Source organism: Ostrinia nubilalis, chromosome 1, assembly GCF_963855985.1.
Source record: "Ostrinia nubilalis chromosome 1, ilOstNubi1.1, whole genome shotgun sequence".
Taxonomy (NCBI): Eukaryota; Metazoa; Arthropoda; class Insecta; order Lepidoptera; family Crambidae; genus Ostrinia; species Ostrinia nubilalis.
Genome location: NC_087088.1, coordinates 12,745,282 through 12,771,784, shown reverse-complemented (window position 1 = coordinate 12,771,784; position 26,503 = coordinate 12,745,282). Strand labels below are relative to the sequence as shown.

Below are 26,503 nucleotides of genomic sequence, written 5' to 3'. Positions count from 1 at the left end.
TTTAACAAATATACAAACACACAAACTTTACCTCTTTATAATATTAGATTATAGATAGGTAATTTGAAACCCTATTTTGTTTTATTCTTTTTTTTATTTTAAATATTTCACGATCCAAAATAATATTTACTGTAAGTAAATGCTAAATAGTAAATATTAGTTTGGATTGTGAAATTTAATATCCTACTAATATTATAAAGGCGAAAGTTTGGATGTCTGGATGTCATGATGTCTGGATGTTTGTTACTCTTTCACGCAAAAACTACTGAACGGATTTTGTTGAAACTTTACAGTATTATTGTTTATAACCCAGATTAACATTATGACGATATGTGGCAAATAAATTTCAATAAATAAATAAAATAAGACGTGTCTAAAAGCGCCATCTATCGTCATTGGTTAAAATCTACAGCACTGGACAAACTACGGTATGACGTTCGTAAATATTCATTCGGGGGAAACCGTGAAACGCCATCTATCAACATGGGTAAAATGAGGTAAAACATCATATCTAACGGGGGTAAAACGAGGTCCACGCGAACGAAGTCGCGGGCGGCCGCTAGTTTATAATAGGTAGCTTTCCCTCCGCAACCTTATTGGTATTCCATGTATGTGTCTTTTAACTGAGTTCTGTTAAACATTTCATGTAAAATTTGTCCAATTATAACTCTATTTACATCTGCATCTGTAAGCAAGGATTCATGTTCTCCAGCCCAGATGCCGAGTAAATAGAATCGTCTTTCAGTGACGTGCAGCTGCCCCTATATTTGACCCACTGACCTAATTTTTTATTATTTATTTGTGTCAGTGTGCTCTTCTAAAGAGTGAAGACGATTGTATGTAGGTACTATTAAAATGTAATTTTAACTCATTGGTTTTGTCTCATATTTGAGGAATGTATCATGAGTAGAGTCTTAGTTTAAAAGGATGCCAACGATTTAAATTTCAATAGGTAGACAAAATTCAGAATTCTTAATTATCAAAAATTTTAGCTTTCTCCAGTAACACTGGTATTATTATACTGTGACTCATCAAAGTCATCATTGTCAAAAATATTGACAAATCGAGAACTGTCACGGCCAAAAAACTGGCACGCGTCCGTCCTCCGTAAGCGCCACCGCGCGACTGATTGAGATTGTCCAAGCCGTCATGGCGATTTTTTCCACATTTTTTAACATAGTAACTAAATAAGACGCAATATAAAAATTTCATCCGTTAAAAGCCCTCAAGTTATTTCTGAACTTTAGTTTAGTAAAAGATTCAGAATCTCAAATCGCTTATTTTAAAAATAAAACCATTATTAGAAAACGAATAGAGGTAACTTTGGGAATTTATTCTATCGAGTCAACTTCATCAAATCGTGTTTCCATCCGTTAATAGCCCTAGAAAATATCCTCAACTATGCCCAAAAAAAATCTTAGCCTTTTATTTTACTGTTTAGTACCTCAAAAATGAAAAATGAAAACCTCATTTTCGCCATTTTCTCTGTTACCCGGCCTTAAATAATGTTTCCGACAAAGGTTGTCAAATTGACTGACATGTTTATCGTATAGTACAGTCAACTATGAAAATTAGCTGTGGTTTGTTTCAACTACCTATTTTAAAGTTTTTTGTCACTTTTTAAGTGTTGAATTTTATGGAATTGGGAAAGAAGTACTGAGTTTGAAGCGTTCATGAGCAGACATTGTAGTTGAATATTCAAGTTCAGAATGTTATTATTGATGAATAATAATAAAATCCTACTTGCTCGATTGATGGTTTCATTTAATTTATTTAAACCAGTTTACCTTTCATGTAATATTTTTATGTTAATTTATGAAAACATTGAATTAGCCTATAATCCTGAATCCTGATACATAAAGTTAGCCTATTAATTTAATACAGGTACGACTGTACCCAGTGTTGCACTATCAAATGCAATTGACGCGCCTCTATGCCAGGGTTTTTATGTTCCTGGTCAGGCTATAACCCTTTACTTGTTGATGAATGAATAATGATAATAATAATAATATCGTGCGACGTGCAGTGAATGCAACTGCCATAAGAACGATAGGATAGGATAACACTAAAATGCTTTATAATTACGCTTATAAAAGCTTACAACGTATTGTGTAATAAAATTTGTCTCTAGAAATTCCGCTGGCCACAATACTGCTGTAACAGTAAGGCAATGCTATAAAAGTAGAAACACGCTTGATAATCTGTTTATTTACTGTTTGGTTGGTTGGTTGGTTGGTTGGTTAGTTGTTGGTATCAATCAGCTGATAAACTTGAAGAACGAACATCCGTGCGATTATCGAGCCGGTACGTACCTTATCTTTTATATCTAACCTATTTTAAATTGTTTTACATCTCTAAATAACGTATTATATATATAAGTAGGCTATAACGTAGTAATACTTTTATAATATTGAATTATTTGTACCTAAAATAATGTAGTTTCTTTGCACATCCCTCATTCATGTTGCTACAATAATGTGGTGCAATACAAGTAAGATGCAAGGTTCCGAGTTCGACTAATACTTAAGTAGGTACAATAAACTCCCACTATAATTAATTAAGTAGGTACTATGTATTTTAAAAATGTAACATAAAGTTACATGCTAATAAAATTCTTGATAGTAAAAATTAAATGTTTTGATTCGTAATAGATATTTCACAATATCTTATTGGTATAAAGGTCCCTACCTACCGAATTTGAGAATGTGATTCACGTAGTACCTACTTCTATTATTATTATAAAAATGAAACCCGTTTTCCGTTGTCACGACATAACATGAAAACGGCTTGACCGATTTCGCTGATTTTTTTTTTGTAGTTTTCTAATACTCTGTACAAGGTCTTTACGGAAAAAAATATAAAGAAAATCTCTACGCAAGGCGGTACGAAGTTCGCCGGGTCAGCTAGTACTTTATAATAATAAATATTCATGCATGCGCGTAAGGGGGCTAATCGCACCCAAAAATGACACAGTTTAATTATTTTTTTTACCGAGCGATCTTAGATTATTCTATAAGCGGGTGATAAAATGTAGCCAATAATAATTATATAGGGTCAATAATACACAGTCTTTTATTGAATAAATACAATCATAATTATTTTCATTTTAGATTTGTATTGAAAAATCATAAGGTGGAGTGGCGATAAAAAACTATGTATTAATAATAAAAAAATAAATACTTACACAATTAAAAATAAAAGTATAAAATTAAATTGTGTTACAGTGCAATATTATTTACTTTTATAATTTAAAATTATTTAACCAATATAATGCTGCTTTTACACTGCGCGGAAATTAGCCAAGTCAAGTCAATGTGAACACACACCGAACAGTGGGGTGGGGATGAATAGAATGATTTTCAGTGTAAAAAGGGTTAACACTTGTTTCGAGCGAGATCGATAAATTATTTATGGCGCAAGTACACTATGTGGTGTTCAAGTCGAAGCGCTAGCCTGCACAGTGCACGGTATGCGACGCACGCACGGGTGGGGAAAACAGAAAGTAACCGAGATTGGAGTTCACGTCTTGGCCAATTTTTTTATAGTATAGCGTTACTTTGCGTAAACCCTTAATTAGTAATATAGCTGTAATAATAAAATTTTAATTCTTTATTTTTTTTATTTAGGCACAAAATGTCTCTTAAAGGACCAAATGAAAACAATCAAGATGACCAGCTAGTTACATCACATGCATTGAAGACTGGAATTTCAGGAAAAAAAAACAAAAGTTCCGATATGGCAACGGGTATGTTAATTAAATATTGTTTGCTAACTTATAGCATCACTTCCAAACTAATCATCCATCCTCAATTTATTAATAATAATTTTCAAGTAATAAGTTAAAATTATTATTTAAAAAATTACCAATCTAACTGACTAATTAAAACCAGTTAATCAATTACAAAAACACACGGGCAAAAACCAAAGCTTTATTAGCTCTCATACTTATATCTCCAGTACGAATTATTACAGATTTATTATAACGCGTTATAAACATTATAAATAACTTGAAAAAATCGAACTGCCTAAGCCCGGAATTGAACCCATGACCTTCCGCTTGCCGGGCGACTGCTCGTTCAAATGAGCTACCTAGACACTGGATGAACCCGTCGAAATTTTCAAGTGTAATACGCTGTTATTTATAATTTTCAAATAAGTTTGTTTAGCGACTCTTAACGCAAAAATTAAATAGGTAACTGCGTTATAAAATATCTTACGTAATAACGTTTGATTACAGACAATTTGGCGTCAGCTGCAGACAACTTGGGTAATCGACAACGCGATCTTAACAACAAAGTTAACGAAGCTGTAGCTCTGCAAGTTAAATTTGACATGGTTATAGATATGCCGGAGAATAATAAGGTTGACAAATTATTTAAAATAGACCTAGCAGCCAAATGTAAAAATCTTGATTACATTATAGATATTCTCAAATCAGGGGACGACCTGTATACAACAAGAGCATTGAAAAAATGCAAATGGTTATTTGCCGATGAGTACTCTGACGTTATAAACTCGCAATACCTTTACGAAAACATTTTCACGGTCACCTCGATGAATATGAGAAATAAAATTTTAAAAGCTATATCCATAAATGTAAAGAATCCAGAGCGTGCAGCCCAGTTCTACAACGCTTGTATGGAGGAAAAATTGTTTTGTACGGCTTTTAACTGCCTGATTAATACATCTGAAACATTTAAACTGAAAACTCTACCGAATTTAGAAAAGAAAGAAAATTTTAAATTTGAAAAAATGTTAAAATACTTCAAATTATTGATCGGGAAATCATTTGACGTTCTAAATGCTGTGATGAACTTAGATTATTATTTTGTGAAATTAATAAGACGTAAATTACTTTTTGACGTGAAAAAATTATACTACTCAGTATCACAAGAAAAATATTTAGATATTGCAGAAAAATATTGCAGAATAAGAAATGAATTTTATTTTTGTAAACAAAATCAGCTATTTGATGCGAAACTATCTAAAAGCATCATGCTAAATAATAAGGACAGAGTTCTTGCCAATCCAGTGTTTTATTTCTATCGTCTTGATAGAAAAACTTTTATAAAATACAGTACGATTGATGATACTAAAGAATACAAATCACATTATTATGGGATTAGAGAATATGATATACAAAATTCAATTTTAAATATTGTTCAAATTAATGATAATATCATTAAGTTCTTAAAAACATTCTTCACTGAGCACTACCCTAACGTAAAGCTTAAAATTAATAGAAGAGTTTACGAAATGAAAACGTACCATTTTACGCCAGGTTATGAGTATCGTTATTTTAAATTTATCCAATTTGAATTAGCTTTCCCAGAAATAAAGAAACTTGTAGACATTACTAATGATACTGACACACGCAATGACATGGTCACTATTTTAATAGAATCAGCTAAGAATAATCGGGATTTGAAGTATCTCTTCGAATATTACAATAATTTTTACTTAAACGAGTTAAGAACTTACAAAGACAGCTTTCTGAAGGCAGTTATATCCCACCATAATGTATTTATGTTTGATGATCTTTGTTGGGCTGCCTTTTATAAAATATTGCTTAGTATGAATATCTACAACGAGAATGATACAAATGTTAAAAATAACATTGATTATGCTAATGAATCCTACAAAACTTTAATTCTACTGTACCATATATTACATGATAAACTGATTCCTGAGGATACGATGAAATATTTCCTTGAAAATTTTAAAGTTTATACATTAGACAATTACACAAGAAATATTGGACATGAAAACTTTAAAAAAATACAGCATTACTTTTCCGATCATTCAAAAAATGAAGATTTGAAAAGAGACGTTAAAAGACACTTCAATAATTTAAACAAATATTATACAAAAATTCCAACAAGATCAGGTGATCACCCAAAAGTTTCAACGATAATGGTACAAAAAAGACTATTAGACAGACAACTTTTACAAGATCTGAAAAAAGACAAGATGCTTGTTCTCAGTAAAGTTGTAGAAGTAAAAAACGAATATGAGAAAGGTCCACTTTCACTCGATATTTTTTTAAAGAAAATTAAAATCTACTTTTCTGATGATATTGCAAAAGTCTATCTAGCTATGTTTGAAAACCTCATCGATGAAAACAAAAATCTGCGAACATTACATGCTGGTATACGTGGTATTTTAAAAATTGGAAACGAAAGAGTCGTACAGGAATTAATGAGCAAACATGCACCAGTAGTTGTTAAAGAATGGCGGAAAATAAAAATAAAGATGAACTAAGTATTCAGAAGGCAATACGCCTATATGCTAGTATTTCACGTCCCTTTGTGCCTCCTGCCATCGTGTTCAAGTATATGAAAGATAGCTCAGCGAAATATTGTCTACATTCCCTTAAAACTTATTTCGCAATCCTGCCCTCGCCGATGTGCTTAGAGTTTGTGCAATTACTTCTAGATGCTCCAATATTGATACAGAAATATACGATTCAAGTGGCTTTTGATTGTTGTACTGCACAAAGTTTGACCAAAGTTATCACAGATATATGGGGCAGCACTAGCAATATGTCTACGAGAAGTATCATTTACGAGACAATGTTAAATAAAATAGTAGACAATGAAAATCAAATCCTCTTCGAAATGCTTCTAAAATTTACTAAAAGTTTAAAAGAAACCGATGAAAATGAACTGTTTGATATATTAGTATCCAAAAAGTTACCAGATTACTTTCTCAAAGACTATATTGAAGCTGTGTGGGAAGCAGTTAGTTCCTTCGAAGATAAAAAACCTAATGTTGAACGTAAAGAGAAAGTGATACGTCACATTCAAGAAATCCTACACGTTGTCAAGAAAAGTTTTGTAAAAAGTGTAATTGATGAACACTTGAATATGATGATAACGAAGAATAACCTTAAGATAACTTATGCCCAGAATGAGTTGTCACAACTTTGTAAAGACAAATGGCAGCTTGTAGCCCGGTTTATTATGTTTAACACTCGTTCTGAAAGTTCACCAGACGAATATTGTGTGTTAATATCTCATGATGTTGTCACAAACAGCATAGATAAATGGGATAAAGTCATTTATGACGACTTTGTGTATCAAAGGCTAATCAATGATTTTTTCAGCTATCTCGAGAATGCCAGTTTTAATCATAATCTCCAGCATTATGAAGATGCGGTTCCGATATTCGAGGATTTTCTGTCATTGGTTGAATCATCGCTACCATCTTATGCTACTTATAAATTGATATGGGATTTAAAACTGGCAATAATTAGTAGACGAGTAATAAAGAACAATAAGAGTACTTTCGAACAAACAAACAAACCGAGTGATTATCATAGTGGGATAATTAATACTTTTATGGACTTTAGTCGAGAATTGGGAAAAGCAATTTCCATGTACATGAATAAGCAATCATACTTTATTTCATTTTCGGAAAATCTAAAGGAAATGATAGAAAATAATGTACAACACGTTATACGTGTCCTTAATCACTATTTGAAGATTTCGTATAATTTGCATTTTTATGGTCAGAATTCAATAAAAATAGAACATTATATTGACGATATCAAAATATCACTTGCGACTGGTTTGACGGAATTGGAATTTCCCGAAACTTTCTTGATGGCAGTACTGTTGTTACCCCCAGAAAGTCCAAAAGACAGCTTCATGTTTGTCATCAATAAACTTCATAAATGTCCCTATCCAGAAGTACTATTTGCGTTACATTCAAGGTTTCAAAAATTTTGCAACATCTTAAGTGACGATAACAAAGCCGATAACACAGATGAACAATGTTATTTGTTAGGTCCTGATTTTTTTAATTAAAGGTCATAAAAACTTAATTACATCGAACATTTTCTGAAACTGTCGATAGATGGCACTGACTGTGATTAGATCGCGATGTACGACCATTTTTACTCTTGTTAAAATGCAATAGTAGGTATTGTTTTGTTGTCGTAAATATTATAGAACTAAATTGCCTTATTCGAACCCCGCTTTCGTACTTACCTCTGGCTCTCGATTTTCGTGGTAGGTACTCGTGCATGCGTGTACTAGGTGCTGAACCTATTCCTGATATAAGATTAATTTTTTAGCTTAGTACGAGGGGCTAACGGGACTTTTAGTAATTTGTGCAACCCATTATTACTAAAATTCTTTAAAGCCTTGTAAATTAGGTGATTAGGTACTGTTGTAAACACAAAACTACGTTTTGTATGTTTTGTTGCTATTTGTTATGCAGTGTGTACTTATGTAATTATATTCATTAAGATTATATTATAACTAACAATATAATTATTATTATGTACCTACATATTTATATGCAATAAATTAATAATTTGTGTTATTTTGGTGTTTTATACAGGTTGTCCCAAAAAGAGCCTTTAATATGGAGATGATAGTCTAATGCAAGGCTTCTCAACCTTACTATATTTTTTATTTTTCGGAACCTCATAATCACTTTATACATATACAGGGTGTTAGGTAAATGCTTATATGAGCCGACACTAGCCCATGTTAACATGGGCATATAAATGGTATGGTGAAGTCAGAAAATTGATATCTTCATTTTAATTATTTTAATTTTCATACAAATCGGATTTTATAAAATTTATTTTGTATGAAAATTAAAAAAAATTAAATGATAATAACAAATTTCTGACTTCACCATACCATTTATATGCCCATGTTAACATGGGTTAGTGTCGGCTCATATACCCATTTACCTTTATAATAAGTAGTTTTAAAACAAGATCTGTCACGACTTAGTCGAAATCAACCACTTTGTTTCATTCCAAACAATGAAAATGAAAAATATTTTTTTCCAGTCAAAGTATCACTTTTAGAGAAAAACTTTTGATGACATTTGTTTTATTCATCAGAATGACGTAACCTATTTATGAGTAACTTTTAATAATAGAAATTGTGAAAAAAATCGCTATATCCTTAAATCGCATTTTCGATCCATAGTGCGCACTGCGACTTGTCAATGGTGTGAACACTAACTCGGTCGGTTACTTTCTCCTCTCTCCTCGAGTGTCGCCGCCCATACTTAGCGGGCTAGCGCTTCGAGTGTACCTTCGTCTCGAAGATTTATAATTTTAATTATTTTGACATTTTTGACGTTTAAACGGTAAAATATAGCTGTCAGTCATGTTTTTTGCATTAATTTTCAGAAAACTTATCTAAAATCTTTAAGTTTGTAAGGATTTCTTTACATATTTCTTTTTAATTACTTATTATAAATTACAGTAATATTATTAAACATTGTAAATGGACTTATCCATCAAAGCTTTTGGTACTATTGGTCGATTTTGGAGGACCCATGTGTAAGATGCAAAAACATTGGCAATAAAAGTTTTCTCAATTTTATTAGAAAGATATAGTATTTTTTTATAGTTTTACCCAACCTGATTCCGCCACCCGATTGAAACTGCTATTTTGTTTGTTTTTTTAGTTTGCCGAGAGCATGGTTAGCTAGTGTTTAACATTGCGTAATTCCTTGATTAATTTGCCACTGAGATGCGTATTCCTAGAGCATTAAATCCACGACTAAAAAAACGAATATGGTAAGGACCCACTTATGTATTTTAACACATTTTTGTTCTTTTTATGTCATGCATTGTACATATAGCTATTTTATAGTACATGCTAAAATACTAATATGATGCTTCATACACATTTATAGGAGAAAGTTTGGAATATATGAAATTGTAGTTCCAGAAGAAACTACACCTAGTAGAACTGTTCCTGATAGTATAGAATTTCCTGACTATATATCAGGAAAACTTTTGATTATACCTAAATCACCTGAAGTTAAAGATGCAGAACAGCTTGAGGGAATGCGCCAAAGTTGCAAAATAGCGTCAAGTATTCTTCACAAAATGCAAACATTTATAAAGGTTTGTAACTAATTTTAACCTTATGCTGTAGTAACAACTTTGTCGACCTGGCGAACTTCATACTACCTATTTTCATCAACATATAATGTAGTATTCTAATGGTGAATATTATAAATATTTCACATTCCCTTTGGTTTTCAGCCATGCATAACTACAGACAAAATTGATGAATTGGTCCATAGATTATCAATAGAGGCTGGCGCCTACCCATCCCCCTTACATTACAAGGGCTTTCCAAAGAGTGTTTGCACGTCTGTAAACAATGTAGCTGTGCACGGCATACCAGATCTAAGGGCTCTACAGGATGGTGATATAGTAAATGTGGATATAACTGTAAGTTATTATAATTTCTCTTATTTACAATTTTTATTACCCTTAAGTCAGTTACAGTCGTAAAAAGTAAAAACACGTCTATCATTGATTTATACTTATACGTTTCAATTACAGGTATATTATAAAGGATATCATGGAGATTGTTCAAAAACATTTCCTGTTGGCAATGTGGATGATAGAGGTTTGCAGCTTATTGGGGTTACTGAAGAATGTTTACAACATGTAATTATTAATTAAACCCTATTAATCAACAGCTCAGCAGTGGACATCCTATGGCTGAAATGATGATGATGATGAATCAACAGCTCAACAAGTTGAACACTGTTGTTGTAGATTCTGATGTGCTAGCAACTGTAAAATGCTGTAGAATGTTATTCTTAGTTGTAAAAATCGTAATAGCTTCTAGTACTGTATAAGGGGCGCCTTTAAATTACGCCACTGCACACAGAACATGTAGCCACTGCAAAAGAAAACTCCCTAAAAAAAGTCCGACGTGATCACGCGACTCATTCTTTAGAAATGTTATATTGAAAAATATTGAAAATATAAAAAAACTTTTGAAAATGTAACACATAAGTTTTCTTATTATATCTAAAAAATGATAGAGGATGCATGTTGCAATGTAGGTACTCAACATCTTTCTTAATTTTGCTATTATGTGTTTTTTCAGGCTATCAAACACTGCGGACCAGATGTGCCTTTTAGAGAAATTGGAGCAAGAATATACAGGCGCGCCAAAAGAAACGGTCTTACAGTATTGCCAGCATTTGTTGGTCATGGTATTGGGAAGTACTTTCATGGGCCACCAGAAATTTATCATTCAAGTAAGTTACTTACTTTGGACACAGGTTTTTGGTGTAGTAATAGAACCTGTGGCATCTCTGTGTTAGCTTATCATAATACTTTTGGAGCAAATATAAAGTATTTTAGCATAATCCCAGTTCCAAGGTTCCAATCCTTGCTTGCCCAGTTAAGTCAATTACATAGGATTGTTTGCTATACCTAATAGAAAACACCGTCATGTCATTCACGAAGGTTTTTTTTACAGAAAATCGTTATCCTGGACTGATGAAACCAGGAATGACGTTTACGATAGAGCCTGCTTTGTCGCATGGCTCCGAAAACACTGTGATACTAGAAGATGGTTGGACCGTCATCACCGAAGACGGATCTCGTGCTGCTCAAGCTGAACACACGATTCTTATCACTGAGCATGGAGCTGAAATCCTTACTTAAAATATTTTGAGGCAGAAACAACAAATGGGCAATCAAAGTCGTAATATTTGTTTTCGCGCTTTGAATTGCGTAACTAGATTATACATAAATGCAATCCCATGAGGCAGTAGAATGTCCATTAATTAGCACACCCATATTTTTGTTTGTGCTGGTTAATGGTAAAAACGCTCGTTGTTTGTTTCGTTTACTTGATTTGTGAGTTTATCTTCCTAATGGATTTGTTGTTGAATTTGGTTGAAATAAAAGTACAAACATTAGCGTGTGGTGTTTTATTTATAGCTTGATAAACCTTAAATAAAAACATGTAACTTGGTACATTAAAAGCACAAGCCCAAATATTTATCACTTATAGTTGTCAGTCAATAGATAATTTTAAAGGCGTAGAGAATCTGTTACACATGTGGGTAATCATAAAAGGACGAAGGCGTAACCAGTGGGACATCGACGACCCCCGGCAATCAATAGGTACACTACACAATCAAATGGGTTCTACCACATCCATTCGCAATAGTTTGGTCCCATAAGTTTCCAGCTACGCCTTGAACAAGGTGCTACAAGGGTGTTAAACAACCTTAAAATATTATGTAAGACTAGATCTTAGATCTGTAACGAATAAAATTACTTATTAAATAGTTTCAACAGCAACAAATATTTAATTATAACAAAGCAATATTATAGGTTGAGACTTGAGAAGTTGAGATCTGTTTTATTAGACTGAACCTAAAATATTTTATTGACTAGTAATTCCATCAGGGACATGTTATAAGTAAGTAGAACACAATCGAGAACACAGACAATAAATGCATGTTCTTGTAAAAAAATATAACATTTACTTAAATGCTCTTAAATGGCTTAGAAAAATGTTACATCATAATATTATTTATTTGTGCTATATTATTAAAAGCTATTATTCCTTATCTATTAGGTAATTGGATTTAGTTAAGTAGGGTATTATCGGTAAGATAGGTAGAATAAAAAGTTTAACTTATTTATTTTTATAAAATACCTAAAAGGTAACTAATTTTAATATAGGCATTATTTTAATAATTTATAATGTAATTATGAGCAATATATTGGCAAATAACTTTTCACAACAACAATTAAAAAGGAGTAGAGCAAGGGAATATTGTTTTAACTCCATAACCAGTTTAGAGCAAATATTTTTGATTTGTTTTAAACTTTATATCATTTACATAAAGTTCAAAATACTACCAGTATACTGCATCACACAACAATGATATAATTATTGGGGCCTTCATAAAACTACACTTCATAGAACCATAAGCGCACTTGCCCAAAATAGTTCTTATTTTAATTTTTTCTTAATAATAATAAACTCTTAAATAGGATATTAAATAATTAAAAGTTATGGACAGGGGTTAAGATAGTACGCTATAATAAAAATTTAAAGGGTTATGCCATTGAATTTTTCAAAATTACTTATTTATAATCTTTTAGATAGGTTAATGTTGTATAACTTGTTAATGGTGCTAGGGAAGGTTAAAAAGAGTGTATAAAAGTTGATACAAAATTATTAAATAGATTTAACAATATACAAAAGCTACTCGCGACCATTATACACTACAATACAATAAAGTTACTTAAATGTTAATATATCACTCAAGGTAACATATAAATAGTGAACAAAAATTTATAAATATACATACAAATTACTACATGTTTATCCACATAACATACATATTACTTTATTTGTAACAAGGATAATAATTCAAATTAGGGATATTCAAAATACTCATGACTTATCATAAAATGTAAAGTGTAAGCACTAGCCTCTCATTTAGACTGTCTAATGATTTGAATTTTCACTATCTAATCATGGCATTAGCTAATTGAAGGGAATAGAAATAACTATTATGATATAAAGTTAGCAATGTCATATAATAAAATCTAAAACGAGAAGAGAAAACATATTATTGAGCACTTCGTTACAAGGATACACACCTTAAAATATGCATTGAAATTAAGTGTGGTCTTCCTTACAAAGAAATAGCTCAATAACTTTGTGAAAGATTGAATTAATTTTTGTGCAAAAATCTTATAATCAAAATGTGTTTATGTGGATAGGATAGAATAATCACTGTGCTCCAAGTATCGTTAAGAACATTTCAGACAACTCCTAGTGATTCACAATTTTGTATGTGAATTCACTGAGAAAACAACTCTTTGCACTTTTACATGACAAGTTTTTAAATAGTACTATTTCAGTAACTTGTTATTAATCAATCTTATTTAGAACAGGAGTTCTGTCCTGTTCCTGTATCACATAAATAAAATTATTATATAAAAAACAAAAGATTATTAAAACATAATCAAACGAAATCATAAACCAAATAGGGTCATGAAAATGATAACATTTCACTATCTAAGATCATCTTTTAACTACTTGTTAATCTTGTAGAACCGTTGAACAAAATCAGTCAAGTTGAAAACTTGTCCTGGACCAGTGCCAATATCCATGTTGATGTATTCATCTAGATTGTGTGTTGAAGCTGCAATGAAATTAATACGAATTTATTTAAGTAAGATTACACTGGTACAAGGAATAAGAGAAATATGTTTTTTACTATTAACAGGAATGTAATTAAATGTACATTTAATGCCATAATAATTTTCAACTTTAACCTTATCAACTTATCAGGGTCACAAATCAATAAAATATATCAATATATTGTGCAGCTTAGAGGGTTAAGATAAACAAAATGTTCTTACTTGTTGTACAAATGGCCGGGTATGGCGGAGGTGGTTTGATCCATGATCCATCTGGTCTTTTCATGTGCCGACGATCAGAAGCAAAATTCTGCAAAAATTGCTTTGCAGGCACTACACGAAAGAATCTACAAAATAAACAAAAAGAAATTATTTAAGTAAGTTAAAAATTAAATTACCTATCTAATTAATTGAATGTTTCTCACCTGTGGAAATCAGATTTTAAAACTTGATCTGTACGAAATGTTTCTGTGACATACTTATGGAAGAAAGTCGGAAAAGGCAACTCTGAATCCAGATCATACACAAGGCAAGTTTTGCAGTCCCATGAGTATAAAAATATTACATGGTAATCCTGAAAAACAAATTAGGTCAATGTAAAAACATCATATTCATTCAAGGACTAACCCTGTCAAAATTGTAATGCTGTATAACGACGTATAGGGCAGTTTATGTAGGTATAGCGTGACACAGTTTCGCTAGGTACACACCCATATAACAAGGCGGTCTTCCTCGCGCCCAGCCCTTTGTTTCCACAGAGGCACAGTACGGCAAGGGTTGGAAATGAAAACCACATAGCACCTATCCAATTCCTCCGGGACCCTCAGAGACGCATCTTGACATAGTTTCCAGACGTTTTCCTCGCTGTAAAGAACAATGCACAAAACAAAGCAATAAAATTTATACTCGCGTTTGGTACCTTGCAATGTCAAATGGGAAGTTATATTTGCAACTTACCAATAACAAGACACATGTGAACATTCTTCCCTTTTAGGAAATAAGGGTTTCATTGATTTGTCGTTCTTTTTATTATTTTCATTAGTGGTACTCAAATGGATTTGTGCATTGACCGACATATTGACAATGACAGTTTGTTTTGTGCTTTGTACCACAGATTACAGTGTGGTTTGTGTTTTTTTTTTTTTTTTTATGGCTCGCGCGGCTTGCTCATTTGCCAATATCAAGTTTTTTTTTTTTTTTTTTTTTCCCCCATAAAACGAGGAAACGTGAAATGAAGAAAACAAGGAACGGAAATCGGAATTTGGAAAAAGGATAGATCAGGAAAGTAAATTAAAAGATTAGATATTAAATTATAGTATAAAAATACAGAGATATTTACATAAACTTAAGTTTAGGACATAAGTATTATACAGTATTTTTATGTACAATGGTTAATTGTACATAAAAACAATCAACCATGGCTTCATGAATCTTAAGGCGCGCGGCGACTTAGCGCCATGAAGCTAAAGATAAAAATGGAGGGCAGAGTTGGAACAAAAACTTGAGTCAAATACCTACTTATATCTATCTCGCTCTCTGCGGCCCTACCTCTCTTTTTAGTGTGAACTGTAGTATTGCTATCTTCTGATTTAAATCTCCTTGTAAATTCTTCGAAATAGCCAATTCACTAACCAAATCAGAAGTTAAACAAATAAATAATTAATATTTGAAACTAAGATTACCTAGTTAAATAAAAAATCACAAAATTGTCGGCCATTTAGGCTTAATGTGTTGGCGAATCAGGGAATTACAATCCCAATTCCTGGGTAATCGGTACCATGTGGCAACATCGGCCCAATCCGGCCCATCATGGCGGTTGTTTACTATTTTGTTTATTAAGCAGTTAATTTCGTTTGAGATTGTTTACAGGAAATAATCATTGTTTTATCACAAGAATTGGTGCAAAATTTTGTAGTGCGTGGTTGCGGTAGTACGTGGTGTCCTGGAAGTGACATAAGATTCCACGCGTAAGTGTTTATTTCGTGATTTCCGACATTGGATCATTGTAAACATTTTTCACATTTTTTACAGTAATTTCTTCCTAAAACGTTTTACCAGTAATTACACTTATCATTTTTAATGATTCCTATGTCAAGAAATAAAGATTTTACATTGGTTTCATTGAATTTGAGCAATTTTATATTTTTTGTTTATTTAGAAAGAGCGAGTCTGCCCACAGAGAGCGAGATAGTGATACTTAGTTTGTGCTTCAAGTAGGTATTCGGAGTGTGGCCTCCATTTTTATCTGTAGCTTCATGCTTAGCGCTAGGACTTGAACTTGACTAGTATATAAACGCTCAGGCGGTGCAGTTTTCATTGGTTAAATTTTTGTTTGTTCTTCTTGGTTATCTATTATTTTTTTGGGTACCATCGAACACTAGTGGCATTTATTAAGCAAGAACAACTTTCTATGAAACAACTAGTACCTAACCAGTGGAACATACCGATTGTATACTCTTTGGCAACTAGTTAATTTATTTATCTGTGATATTTTTGACAGCTGACATCACATCCTCGTTTTTCCGCCATCTTTGGTTGGTTGTATTGGCATCATTTTGTTTGTGGTTGTGTGGCCAGCTGGCTAGTGGCTTTTACTCAGAGCCAGCTATTCTTTTAGTTGTCTTCAAAGTTTCTTTCATATTGATAAAAAGCAGGGCGGTGCGTTGTCCTAGGTTTCGACCGGACTAGCGTATCGTCCGGACTTTTTATTGTAAGAAAGAAGACTCAAGTTTCTTGATTATAGAAGAATTCGTTCCAAGATGACTCGTGAGTAACCTATTAATTCATTGTCCTTACTTAACTTTTATGAGTTTATTAATTATATTTTAGAGAAGATCATTGTTCCCTTCTTATGTTTGCATATAAACGTGTATAATATCCACGTTTTAGAAGGTTCTAGATTGCCTAACAACCGTATGACAACATCACGAATGAATTCGATAGTGACGCTGTAATTTTATTATGAAAATTAGATATTTCCGCTTGTCGAAGTAAATCACTGTATATGCGAATACCGTACAAATTGATTATAAACTTTATTCAAGTTATGGTGATTATTTTTTTCTACCCTCTTCATTGACCTATTATTTCAGGCGGTAACCAGAGAGATTTGGCTCGCGCTAAAAACCAGAAAAAACAGCAGGAAATGCAGAAAAAGAAGAATGCCAGTGAGAAGACTGGTATGTCTCTTCAAGAGCGGAAACATAGGTAAAAATGATTAGCATTTTCAATGTCCTATTTTTGTAATCTTGAAAGATTAAACCAAATCAAACCAGATGATCATTCATTACTATTAACATAAAATACCAGGGCTGATTCTGCATTGATGATGGATGAGCCAAATGCGCTTATAAAAAAGCCTGTTTGGGGCTATTGTCTGTTGTATATTGACATGTAACAACACCAAAAGCATTTAGGCATCATTTAAGCCATTTTAAAAACAAATTTTCATTATGTTATGATTTGTAAATAAATATATTAGTCATACTTACCTACCAATCTAAAATTTACTTTATTGATAACTTGTGAAACATGTAGTTAATTTTTATACCGCTCATTTCAGAGATGCTGAACTAATGAGAGAAAAACAACGAAGAAAGGAGGAGCAAGGTGAAAACCAAAAACAAGCTGTAAATTAAATGGTCATTATAAAAAAAACTTGACTGCTCCATATTATGAACACTTAACTTTTGAGCTTTTTTGCTGAGAGCTGAAATTGTTCATGTGATACATAAGCAATCATTTAATTTACATTTACATGTTTATACAGAATTTGAGTTTGAATTAAAGCCTAATTGAATTATATAATTATCCAATAACAAGTTGTGGTTTTCTTTGTTGATGTTGTAATATAACAATGTATGTATAACACAGCCTTGCCACTTATTTAAAGGGTTGATCTGAATAGTTGCAATTAATATTATAATTAAAATAAATAGGAATTGTCACAATATCTTAGCATTTATGCAAGTCTATGTTAATTTGACTGAATAGGTTTGTATGTATAATACCAATTGCCCATTTTTTGTACAATAAAGTATAAAGTACAAAACTTGGATGTTTTATTTTTGCTAAGGTTTCATAGTGATGTAAACTATACATTTTTTGTCAGTCATCTAGACTCGTTAATTAATTAGCGACTTACCTGAGTATTTCTCAAAAAAAATGTACATTTTGAAAAAAAAAAGTGTGCTTTGAAACAGTTCAAAAGTTTTATATTTATAAATCATCACACAAAAAAAACACACACACAATTTTGAAGGATGAATATTAATCTTTAAGATAACGAAGAATTATAGCTATAATCCTACTTGTTACCAAATATTTAGATATTTTAAAAATAGTCCTTTTTTACCTTTCATACAAAAACCTGTTTGCCACCCTAGCTTTTTCATGTATTTTTGTTTCATAAAATGCGATACGTAACTAAATTATTGTAAATTTCTTTGTATTATCGTTCTACAGTAATCGCAGTTTCTGTATCAAATTGATTTTCTATGGGGTGTCATAATGAATTGGCAATTTAAAGCAAAAAAACAAAATGAGTCGCTCTCATTTACTATTTCGTTATTTACTCTTTAGTTACGATTTATTTCTACTTTCCCATGGTTTCTGAACAATTCCGTATTTATTTTACACGGACAACAATAGCTGCACTCTGAATGGCTGTTGGCCTGACGTCTCCGCCATAACATCTATCGCGAAAATTAGTGAAAACGTGTGTGTTTTGTGGGATTACTTTTTCGTAACAGGCAGTAAAATCAGCGATTTTATATAGAACGGTAAGTCTTCATTTAACCATTTTTTGTAATACGTGTGGTAGGGTAATTGCGCCGGTTTTCCGTCCAGCTCCTGTTTTCGTCCATTTGACCGACTTGCCACAAACAAATACGGAAAATTAGAATACAAACCTAACTTTCCGTGCAAGTTTGGACTTGTTACAATCTATAATATCTAAGTAACAGTTCTGCCTGCATGAAAATGTAATTTGACAAGTAATAACTCCAAAAAAATCTACGGAAGTTGCTGCTGCACACATGTGAATGGAAAACGTCGTCAAGTTAGAAAAAAAACGTGCCGGTAGGGAACTTTCATGATATGTTTAATTACTGTTTTAGCTACTTTACGTAATGTTTTTGGCACGTATGTCTAATTATTAGCATAATAAACACTATTTTAAGGGTTTATTAAAGTTTTTGTATAGAAATCGTAGATAATTAAGTGGACTAATACTAGCATAACAATTTTGCAAGATTTTGGTTTTCGTCCACGTGGACGGAAACCCTGACACCTAGTTAATATTTTTAATAATCATTTTACTTCAATGGACCTACAAAATACAATGTTTTTTCTTCCAATATGATCTTTATTGCTATTACATTAAACATTTTAGTTTACGTCCACTTTTTAACAGTGATAAACCCATAAAAACCGTTAAAAAGATGTGGACGAAAACAAAAAACAGCTTTAAACGTTGTTGTGTTTTCGTCCATGACGTCATGAGCAAGCACTGGGGTGGACGAAAACCAAAATTAGCTATTCCTGTAGATTAGTTTTCGTCCATTTATCCTTCGACCTATTGCAATATTTTCCTAAATTTAGGTAAGAAACTTATTTAAATCTTTTTGATATCATTTGAAAGCTAACAAAATTACCTTTCAAATGATATACCACAATCCATAGTTACTGTATTGTAGAATTGGTTTTAGGTTAATAATTCAACTGCACCCTTTTTTCTACACAGTGGTCGAAAACTAGCGTACACTAGGACGAAAACTGATTTTTTTGGACGAAAACTAGTGAAATCGCCTCTTTTGCATAAACTATTTTTTATAAAAAAACCCGTGGTATTTACTTATTGTCATATAATATTAACGTAAAATAGACTATATAAGGACTAAAATGACATATGATACACATGAGTAAGGGTATTTTAAGATATTCATTTCGCATCACAAAGTTGGCAACTCCGATAATTGGACGAAAACTAACGCACTTACCCTACGAACATTTAGTAAGCTTTTATATTTGCTGTAACAAATTTTATCAAAAAAATACTTGTTTCTGATCTCATTTTGTCTAATATTTCGTTACGTTTTTTGCGAATTTCGTTACGTTACGAAAAAGTACAACATAATGCTGAGTGTATACTGTTATTACTTAATTAATTAATTTCAAAAAATATAGAGCGTTAATAACAAAAGGATTGGATACTATCTGCTTTACAGAAGTGCCACCAGCAAAAAATTATCAAATCATTTAGATTACGTTTTTATGTGATTACTTCTTTTGTTTTTTTTAGGAATGCCGCCAAAAACCAATGCCGAAAGGCAAAAAGCTTACAGAGAACGACTCAAAATGGATAAACATGATGGAACAAAAATAATTTTATTAAAATAGTATGAATGATTACTCCCTTATTTTATTTCTAACCCCTTAATATTACCCCGTATTTGCGTGCATACTTACAAATATTTCGAATTGAATAAATAAAGAGCCTTCACAATATTTCGCCAATGTATAACAAGCCTTATGGCCTTACTATTTCGTTACTACCGTTTCGTTACGTACATTTTTTTTGAGAAATACTCACCTAGCGTTTCTCCTACCTTCAACAGTACAATGTGCACACAGTGCAACATAAAGGGATCATCTACTTGAACAGCACAAAAACATATCATGTAACTAACAATTTTTCTCCTTACATCTTCACATACTTGGTGCACCTACCCGGTAGAAGGTAGGTTGATAACTTTCTCGCCTAACACACAAAACGACGTGTTTTTTTTATAACATTAATACCCATGCCATGGCCAGTGTGTTTAGGGACGAGGGGACGATTTATGGAATCTGTATAAAAAAATCTCGATTAATATCGTCAATCATACATGCTCAGTAATCGTCTTTCGAATACCAGCCATATAACTAAGTAGGTAAATACTATATTGCCGGTAGTTGGTCAGGTCAGTCGTCAGGAGTTACTTACCTACTCCAAACTGGACTAGTACTGATTGTAGGCCAAGAAATCCAAGAATTATATTCCGGACGTGAATATGTTGCTATCAAAAGGCCCGAGATAGTAATGATTTTGAATTTGACTCGTAATAACTATTCCCCAAAATAATTTTACAGACAGAACGACCGCCGCCTACTGTTTCACAGCCAGGCATGATATAGCAGCGAGAAATTGCCGTCATCATAACGTGCGGGGCCAGGTAGGTGCTCCCAAAAGTTTTATCCGAAGTTTTGAAAGCAACATTATGTAAGTATCCCATTCCTGAAGGGTAGGTATGATTCCTATCACCCAAAGCGAGATTCCAGCATGAGCGACTGTGACAGATTTATTGCCTTAAGTCAAAGGCAGCGTAAGTGGGCGTTAAACGCCATGAGCAATGCGTAGTAACATCTGAAATACTTCATCCTCAATTCCACGATTGTTTCGCTTCACCGATCAAGTCAACACCCACGTTCGAAAGGAGCCCGGCACTAAGTAGGTACAAATTGTTTTTATCGGTCAATAGTTTAGTCGGCTTCTCAGCTCATTTGTATCAGGAATTGACCTTATCAAATCGATGTAATGTGCGCACTTACATACATGTTCATACTAACTGCCCGACTAAACTATCGGCCAAAGAATTAAAATCGTGCTATGAAAAGTAATGTATAAACTAATCTAATTTTCTAAAATGTTATAGTGTCATGCTTCTCAATCTGGACTGTTACTTAGCTTTATTATTAGTTTTTTTTTTCTCTAAGAGATAACTTGGTATTGTCATTCTCACTAAAATGTCTCTGGGGTGGTGGCGTAGTGAGGCGGGTCGTTACATTCCCTCTAATATGGTCGAGTGAAGCGATGGCTGGTTCACTCGTCATGTCTGTGAACAGGCGCTGCTTTCGGGGACTGGTCAATCCAAGTTATTCCAATTTATGTATGCGAGTCATTTCTACTAGTATTTAAGTGTGTAATCTGTAAGTCTAGATATTAGCACGTCACTACCTTGTTTAATATACCACGCAATTTTGTATACCCATTCTTATAAGATACACTATACAAGAATGCATGGTAAATTCAGTGAACTGCTCCTGAATCGAATGTACCTACTACTGCTATTTCTATTTATTTATATTAACCGGCAGACAGTGGTGACTGAGTTTGTTGCGGCGCTTCTTCTCAGCACTTGCCAAATGTTGGTCTCGAAGCGCTGGTAGGGTAAAAAGATTATGAGACATGTAGAGGCTCCTTAAGAGCAAAATGACGATTTGTAAGAACTATTTATTAGTCTAAACAAATAAAGAAATTTTGACTTTTTTTTTTTTTTTAATAAAAAGTACGGTAATACTAAATAATTTTCCGTCCTTTCGCGCTGAGCGAAGAGGCCATCCGTCATTCTGACGTCAGAATGGTTGGTTTAATCAAATATTTTATTCATGTCACCTTAATCATACGTAGCTTTATTATTAACGAAAAGTATCAAGCAAATATAAAAAATATGAATAATTTTTTAATATACTTTCAGAGTTATTCGCGGCGAGCGGCAAAAACCAGCGATTTTAACGCTAACGATTTATGGAAGTTTTAAAAATTGAAAGAGAAGCTTTAGAATCACTTTTTTATATAAAAGGTCTAATTTACATTTTGCACGATACAATCAACAAAAATAACATTAAATTATTGCTAAATACAGGAATCTTTGTTGTGTAACAACAGACTTGACATAAAAACAATATTGTACTGACATAAATCATTATATAAAATTTTAAATTATAATGAATCCTTAATATACATACAGGTAACAAGTACATAATACTTAACAACTAGGCTTGCTAGTAAGTACCTATAATGTTTTAAATTAAATATTATAATTCTTATTTATGCACTTTTATAAAATTAATGTTTGTATATTGCAACTTGCAAGACATTAAATACGATAATTATACTAATTAAGTCAGAAGCCCCAGAACTATTGAGAAAGATTACAATATTATGTTAAGTTTTATCAGTTCTTACACTGTGAGAATACTTTGTTATAATATGTAAGTGATGTATTAGGCTAGATATTAAAATTATACTTAACATTGGAGCATTATGACAAAGCGTTTGTTAAAACCAATAAAGGGATTTCTTAATAGAGAGGAATATAGTAAAGCATTCTTAACATTCTTTACTTCATTACTTATTTCGAAATAAACTATCAAAAGCTATTTCGAAATAAACTATCAAAAGCTATTTCATAAATAAAATATCTATGCGCTTCCATTCAAAAGAGATTTCTTTTCAAATTCCTCTCTTTGATTGTACAATTCTTGTACCAAACCTACAATAAAGGGATGCTTAAATTTACCTTCTGTAGCAGAGAAGAATTCTTGAAGTCTCCTGGGTGCGTTTTCACGCTTTTCATATTCGAACGCCTGAAGTATCATGTCATAGCGGTCCAAGTCTTTGGCAAACTTCGCTTCAGGAGAGGTTTGGTTTTCATACTCCTGAAAAACAGTGATAATTTATGCTGTTAAGTTCTCTCAATAATTATCCATTAGGAAATTGGTAAGAATACACTTTTTTAAACAGATAACAAAGTTATTGTGGTAATATTCTTAAGTTCACACAGTCTGACACCATATACACTCGACATCAAATAAATCGCACCTCCCGCGACAAGCATTTTCAAACGTATGCATGCCCACTTCCCAACAATATTGGCACCATTTAAAAGCCTAGTTCTAACCTTCATTTCATTAAAGGAAAGGTTTTTAACCCAAAAATGTGTCTTTAAAAGGATCCAGAGTCACTTCTTCAAAAAATAGGTAGTTACGCTAGAGCCAACTTTTATGGCTATAAAACTGTTAAGTTGGGATTAATCGCTATCCATCTGTTAAAGAGGACACGTGAAATCATTATTTGGTTTTATAACCATAAAAATTGGTCTAATTGATCCCATAGGTGGGCCCAAAGTGAGGTATTTTTTCAAGTCACATTTATGGTATATTTTAATCATTTATTAAGAAATTAAATGTGTTTTTATTTATTGGGCTTTCAAATAACACCAATATTGTTGGGGCACCATGATTGTGTCAGAAGAAAATCGTTAAAGTTCGCGTCACGGAAGGTGCGGTTTATTTGATGTTGAGTATAGTTCTGCCTCTATTGTTACAGTACACCATCATGATAAGGAATTAGAATTTATACTATCTAGGTAGGCTTTCTTTCATAATTAAGTGTAGGTTTACGGTACCTCAATGCTGCAATAAATTAAATAAAATAAAACTTTTTCTTATTAGAAAACAATTTTGTGCTTTATTTTATTGTTTTGGCAGTGACATCTTTAAAAAATCCTTTAAATTGTGTTTGATTGTAAATGGACACTATCTGGGGGCACGGCAGTGCCCCCACCAAGTCGAGCAAAAAAGCGGCACGGCCGTACCATCCTTTTCTCGAAGCAATTCAGGCCATTTTCGACCGCCTGTAACTTCGTTGTGGATAAAACTAGAAGGCTGAATTTTCATTAGCTATGCAGGCATTGTAAAGACACGGTATATTTAAAATTTCATTCAATTTGAACCAGTAGTTTAAGAATTATAACGGGTCAAAATTACTTAATTTTGTCACTCACTGACTGACTCACTGACTCACCGATCATCAAAACTCTAAGGCACTTCTAGCAGACCTAGAAGCTTCAAATTTGGAATATAAGTAGTGTTTGGTGTATGAATCAAGGAAAAACTAAAATATTTGGGGGCACGGTAGTGCAACCGCCAAGTCGAGTAAAATTTTTCAATTTCGGTCCAGTTTTCTAGATACATAACTGCTATCTACAAAATACAAAAAGAAATGATATTTGGGGGCACGGTAGTGCAACCGCCAAGTCGAGTAAAATTTTTCAATTTCGGTCCAGTTTTCTAGATACATAACTGCTGTCTACAAAATACAAAAAGAAATGAGATCCCATCAAAAACAATACTTGTCAAAAAAACCAAGTCTCGCAACTCAGTTGTTCTACGGTAAAAAGTTGTGAGATCCATGTAATACCAAGTCCAGGCCAGGAAATCTTTAACGTTTTACATAAATATATTGACTTGGCCATCGCATGAAAACACGTGTAAATTAAATTATTTAGTGCGATGGCCAAGTCAATAATTTATGTAAAACGTTAAAGATTTCCTGGCCTGGACTTGGTATTACATGGATCTCACAACTTTTTACCGTAGAACAACTGAGTTGCGAGACTTGGTTTTTTTGACAAGTATTGTTTTTGATGGGATTAAAAATTTTCAGTTACAAGTTCATCCATAATGCTGCTGTATACCATAAAAAATCTGTTGTAGGAATGCTATGTTGATTTATACCTTATAGAGTTCATACATTCTATCTCCAGCAAATCCCGTTAACTCAGCTATTTTCTGCATAGCCTCATCTTCTTGACGATGTTTTTCCTCCGGAGACACTCCACAATGTGGAGTTATATCACCAACAATACATTCCGCTAGGTCATGAACTAGAGCTGAAATTACAAAATAAGAATAATTTAATAACAATAAGCTCATTCATGTTTAATGCCTTGTTCAATGGTACTTATAGGCTAAGAGCAATACTGTGCAACATTTTAGTCAAGTGTAAGATACATTTTATTGGGCCATTCAATTTTAACACAACTAAACATTGTGTACATACATTACCCATAGGCTACAGATAAGCAATGGATAAGGAATAAGTGTGCCTTTGTGTATTTGAGACTCATGAATAGGTGACTATTTAAGTTATAAAACAGAGGAATAAGGATAAATTTTTATCTATACTAATATTATAAAGCTAAGGAGTTTCTTTGTTTGCTTGAATGCATTAATCTAATAAAATTTGTGTTGGATAGCCCATTTATCGAGGAAGGTTTTAGGCTTTATAACATCACCCTACAGCCAATAGGGGCAGAGCAGCAAAGAAAAACGTTGCACAATTTTCTCGCGTACGAAGTCGCGGGCACAGCTAGTGACGATATAAAATGGAAATTTATTATTCTACCTATTTGAAGACATCTGAAGCGATCCAATTTCGAAGGATCGTTCTGCTCAGTGAGCAGGAATGTCATCATACCCATTCTGTACATGTGGCCAGCAATCGATTCACACTCGTTTATATCACAGATCACCCACCCTGTTCTTCTGACATGCTGAAAAGAACGTAATTCCAATTTAGAAATGCGCACAAAATTAAGTAACCAATGCGGAAATATAAAAGATTATAGAAGTTTACCTTCAATCGTCCTACTAGTTCCAAAAATTCAAGAATTTTCTTATTATCTGCTAGTTGAGCCATCACTTATGAATATTCTTTGGACTTTTATAATAATTTAATGTTCCGAAGATTTCTATACCTTTTCAGGGAACAATTTTCAAAGGGAAAGGGTGATTTGAAACGAAATGACAAAAACAGAAGAATGACAGGCAGCCAGAACAAGATTGACTTTAATGACAGATATCATGACATTACTCACCACAGACTATACATATAGCAAAAAAAAAGTGGGCGCGTTTAGCCGAAAATAGCGCTTGTTA

At 32.7% G+C, this 26,503-nt stretch overlaps 4 protein-coding genes across 10 annotated transcripts; 2 read left to right on the top strand and 2 right to left on the bottom strand.

The window, feature by feature from the left end:
• The first annotated feature begins 2,195 nt into the window (after positions 1-2,195).
• On the top strand, positions 2,196-11,709 carry LOC135072702 (methionine aminopeptidase 1D, mitochondrial). Of its 7 annotated transcripts, XM_063966748.1 has the most exons (8): positions 2,196-2,304; positions 4,238-4,362; positions 9,439-9,550; positions 9,670-9,883; positions 10,025-10,216; positions 10,331-10,438; positions 10,887-11,040; positions 11,265-11,709. In XM_063966748.1, exons 3-8 carry the CDS (start codon positions 9,504-9,506, stop codon positions 11,450-11,452), a joined length of 903 nt encoding a protein of 300 aa, XP_063822818.1. In that variant the 5' UTR covers positions 2,196-2,304; positions 4,238-4,362; positions 9,439-9,503; the 3' UTR covers positions 11,453-11,709. The 7 variants fall into 7 exon arrangements, with proteins under 7 accessions (XP_063822818.1, XP_063822825.1, XP_063822833.1 ...); XM_063966755.1 differs by lacking the exon at positions 4,238-4,362; XM_063966763.1 differs by lacking the exons at positions 2,196-2,304; positions 4,238-4,362 and adding an exon at positions 6,265-9,114.
• On the bottom strand, positions 11,707-15,055 carry LOC135072743 (protein N-terminal glutamine amidohydrolase). The gene is made up of 5 exons (XM_063966782.1): positions 14,918-15,055; positions 14,671-14,824; positions 14,386-14,534; positions 14,183-14,307; positions 11,707-13,962 (listed from the first exon to the last, which is right to left on the bottom strand). Exons 1-5 carry the CDS (start codon positions 15,034-15,036, stop codon positions 13,853-13,855), a joined length of 657 nt encoding a protein of 218 aa, XP_063822852.1. The 5' UTR covers positions 15,037-15,055; the 3' UTR covers positions 11,707-13,852.
• A 1,434-nt stretch (positions 15,056-16,489) lies between these two features.
• Positions 16,490-17,781, top strand: LOC135072871 (putative SERF-like protein). Its single transcript, XM_063966909.1, has 3 exons — positions 16,490-16,726; positions 17,053-17,167; positions 17,523-17,781. The coding sequence occupies exons 1-3, from the start codon at positions 16,720-16,722 to the stop codon at positions 17,596-17,598; spliced, it is 198 nt and encodes a 65-aa protein (XP_063822979.1). The 5' UTR covers positions 16,490-16,719; the 3' UTR covers positions 17,599-17,781.
• A 4,774-nt stretch (positions 17,782-22,555) lies between these two features.
• Positions 22,556-26,411, bottom strand: LOC135072852 (5'-deoxynucleotidase HDDC2). Its single transcript, XM_063966894.1, has 4 exons — positions 26,202-26,411; positions 25,971-26,118; positions 25,301-25,455; positions 22,556-23,440 (listed from the first exon to the last, which is right to left on the bottom strand). Exons 1-4 carry the CDS (start codon positions 26,262-26,264, stop codon positions 23,204-23,206), a joined length of 603 nt encoding a protein of 200 aa, XP_063822964.1. The 5' UTR covers positions 26,265-26,411; the 3' UTR covers positions 22,556-23,203.
• Positions 26,412-26,503: the final 92 nt, after the last annotated feature.

What these genes read in the sequence shown, in the direction of transcription:
- LOC135072702 (XM_063966726.1), top strand. Translation starts at nt 9,255, where the DNA reads ATGGACTTATCCATCAAAGCTTTTGGTACTATTGGTCGATTTTGGAGG. An exon ending in CGATTTTGGAGGACCCATGT is followed by an intron (nt 9,311 to 9,669) that starts GTAAGATGCAAA and finishes ACACATTTATAG; the next exon opens with GAGAAAGTTTGGAATATATG. An exon ending in AAATGCAAACATTTATAAAG is followed by an intron (nt 9,884 to 10,024) that starts GTTTGTAACTAA and finishes TTTGGTTTTCAG; the next exon opens with CCATGCATAACTACAGACAA.
- LOC135072743 (XM_063966782.1), bottom strand. Translation starts at nt 15,036, where the DNA reads ATGTCGGTCAATGCACAAATCCATTTGAGTACCACTAATGAAAATAAT. An exon ending in TCACATGTGTCTTGTTATTG is followed by an intron (nt 14,825 to 14,917) that starts GTAAGTTGCAAA and finishes TGTTCTTTACAG; the next exon opens with CGAGGAAAACGTCTGGAAAC. An exon ending in TTAAAATCTGATTTCCACAG is followed by an intron (nt 14,308 to 14,385) that starts GTGAGAAACATT and finishes TTTATTTTGTAG; the next exon opens with ATTCTTTCGTGTAGTGCCTG.
- LOC135072871 (XM_063966909.1), top strand. An exon ending in CTTCAAGAGCGGAAACATAG is followed by an intron (nt 17,168 to 17,522) that starts GTAAAAATGATT and finishes CGCTCATTTCAG; the next exon opens with AGATGCTGAACTAATGAGAG.
- LOC135072852 (XM_063966894.1), bottom strand. Translation starts at nt 26,264, where the DNA reads ATGGCTCAACTAGCAGATAATAAGAAAATTCTTGAATTTTTGGAACTA. An exon ending in AACTAGTAGGACGATTGAAG is followed by an intron (nt 26,119 to 26,201) that starts GTAAACTTCTAT and finishes CGTTCTTTTCAG; the next exon opens with CATGTCAGAAGAACAGGGTG. An exon ending in GAATGTATGAACTCTATAAG is followed by an intron (nt 23,441 to 25,300) that starts GTATAAATCAAC and finishes ACTGTTTTTCAG; the next exon opens with GAGTATGAAAACCAAACCTC.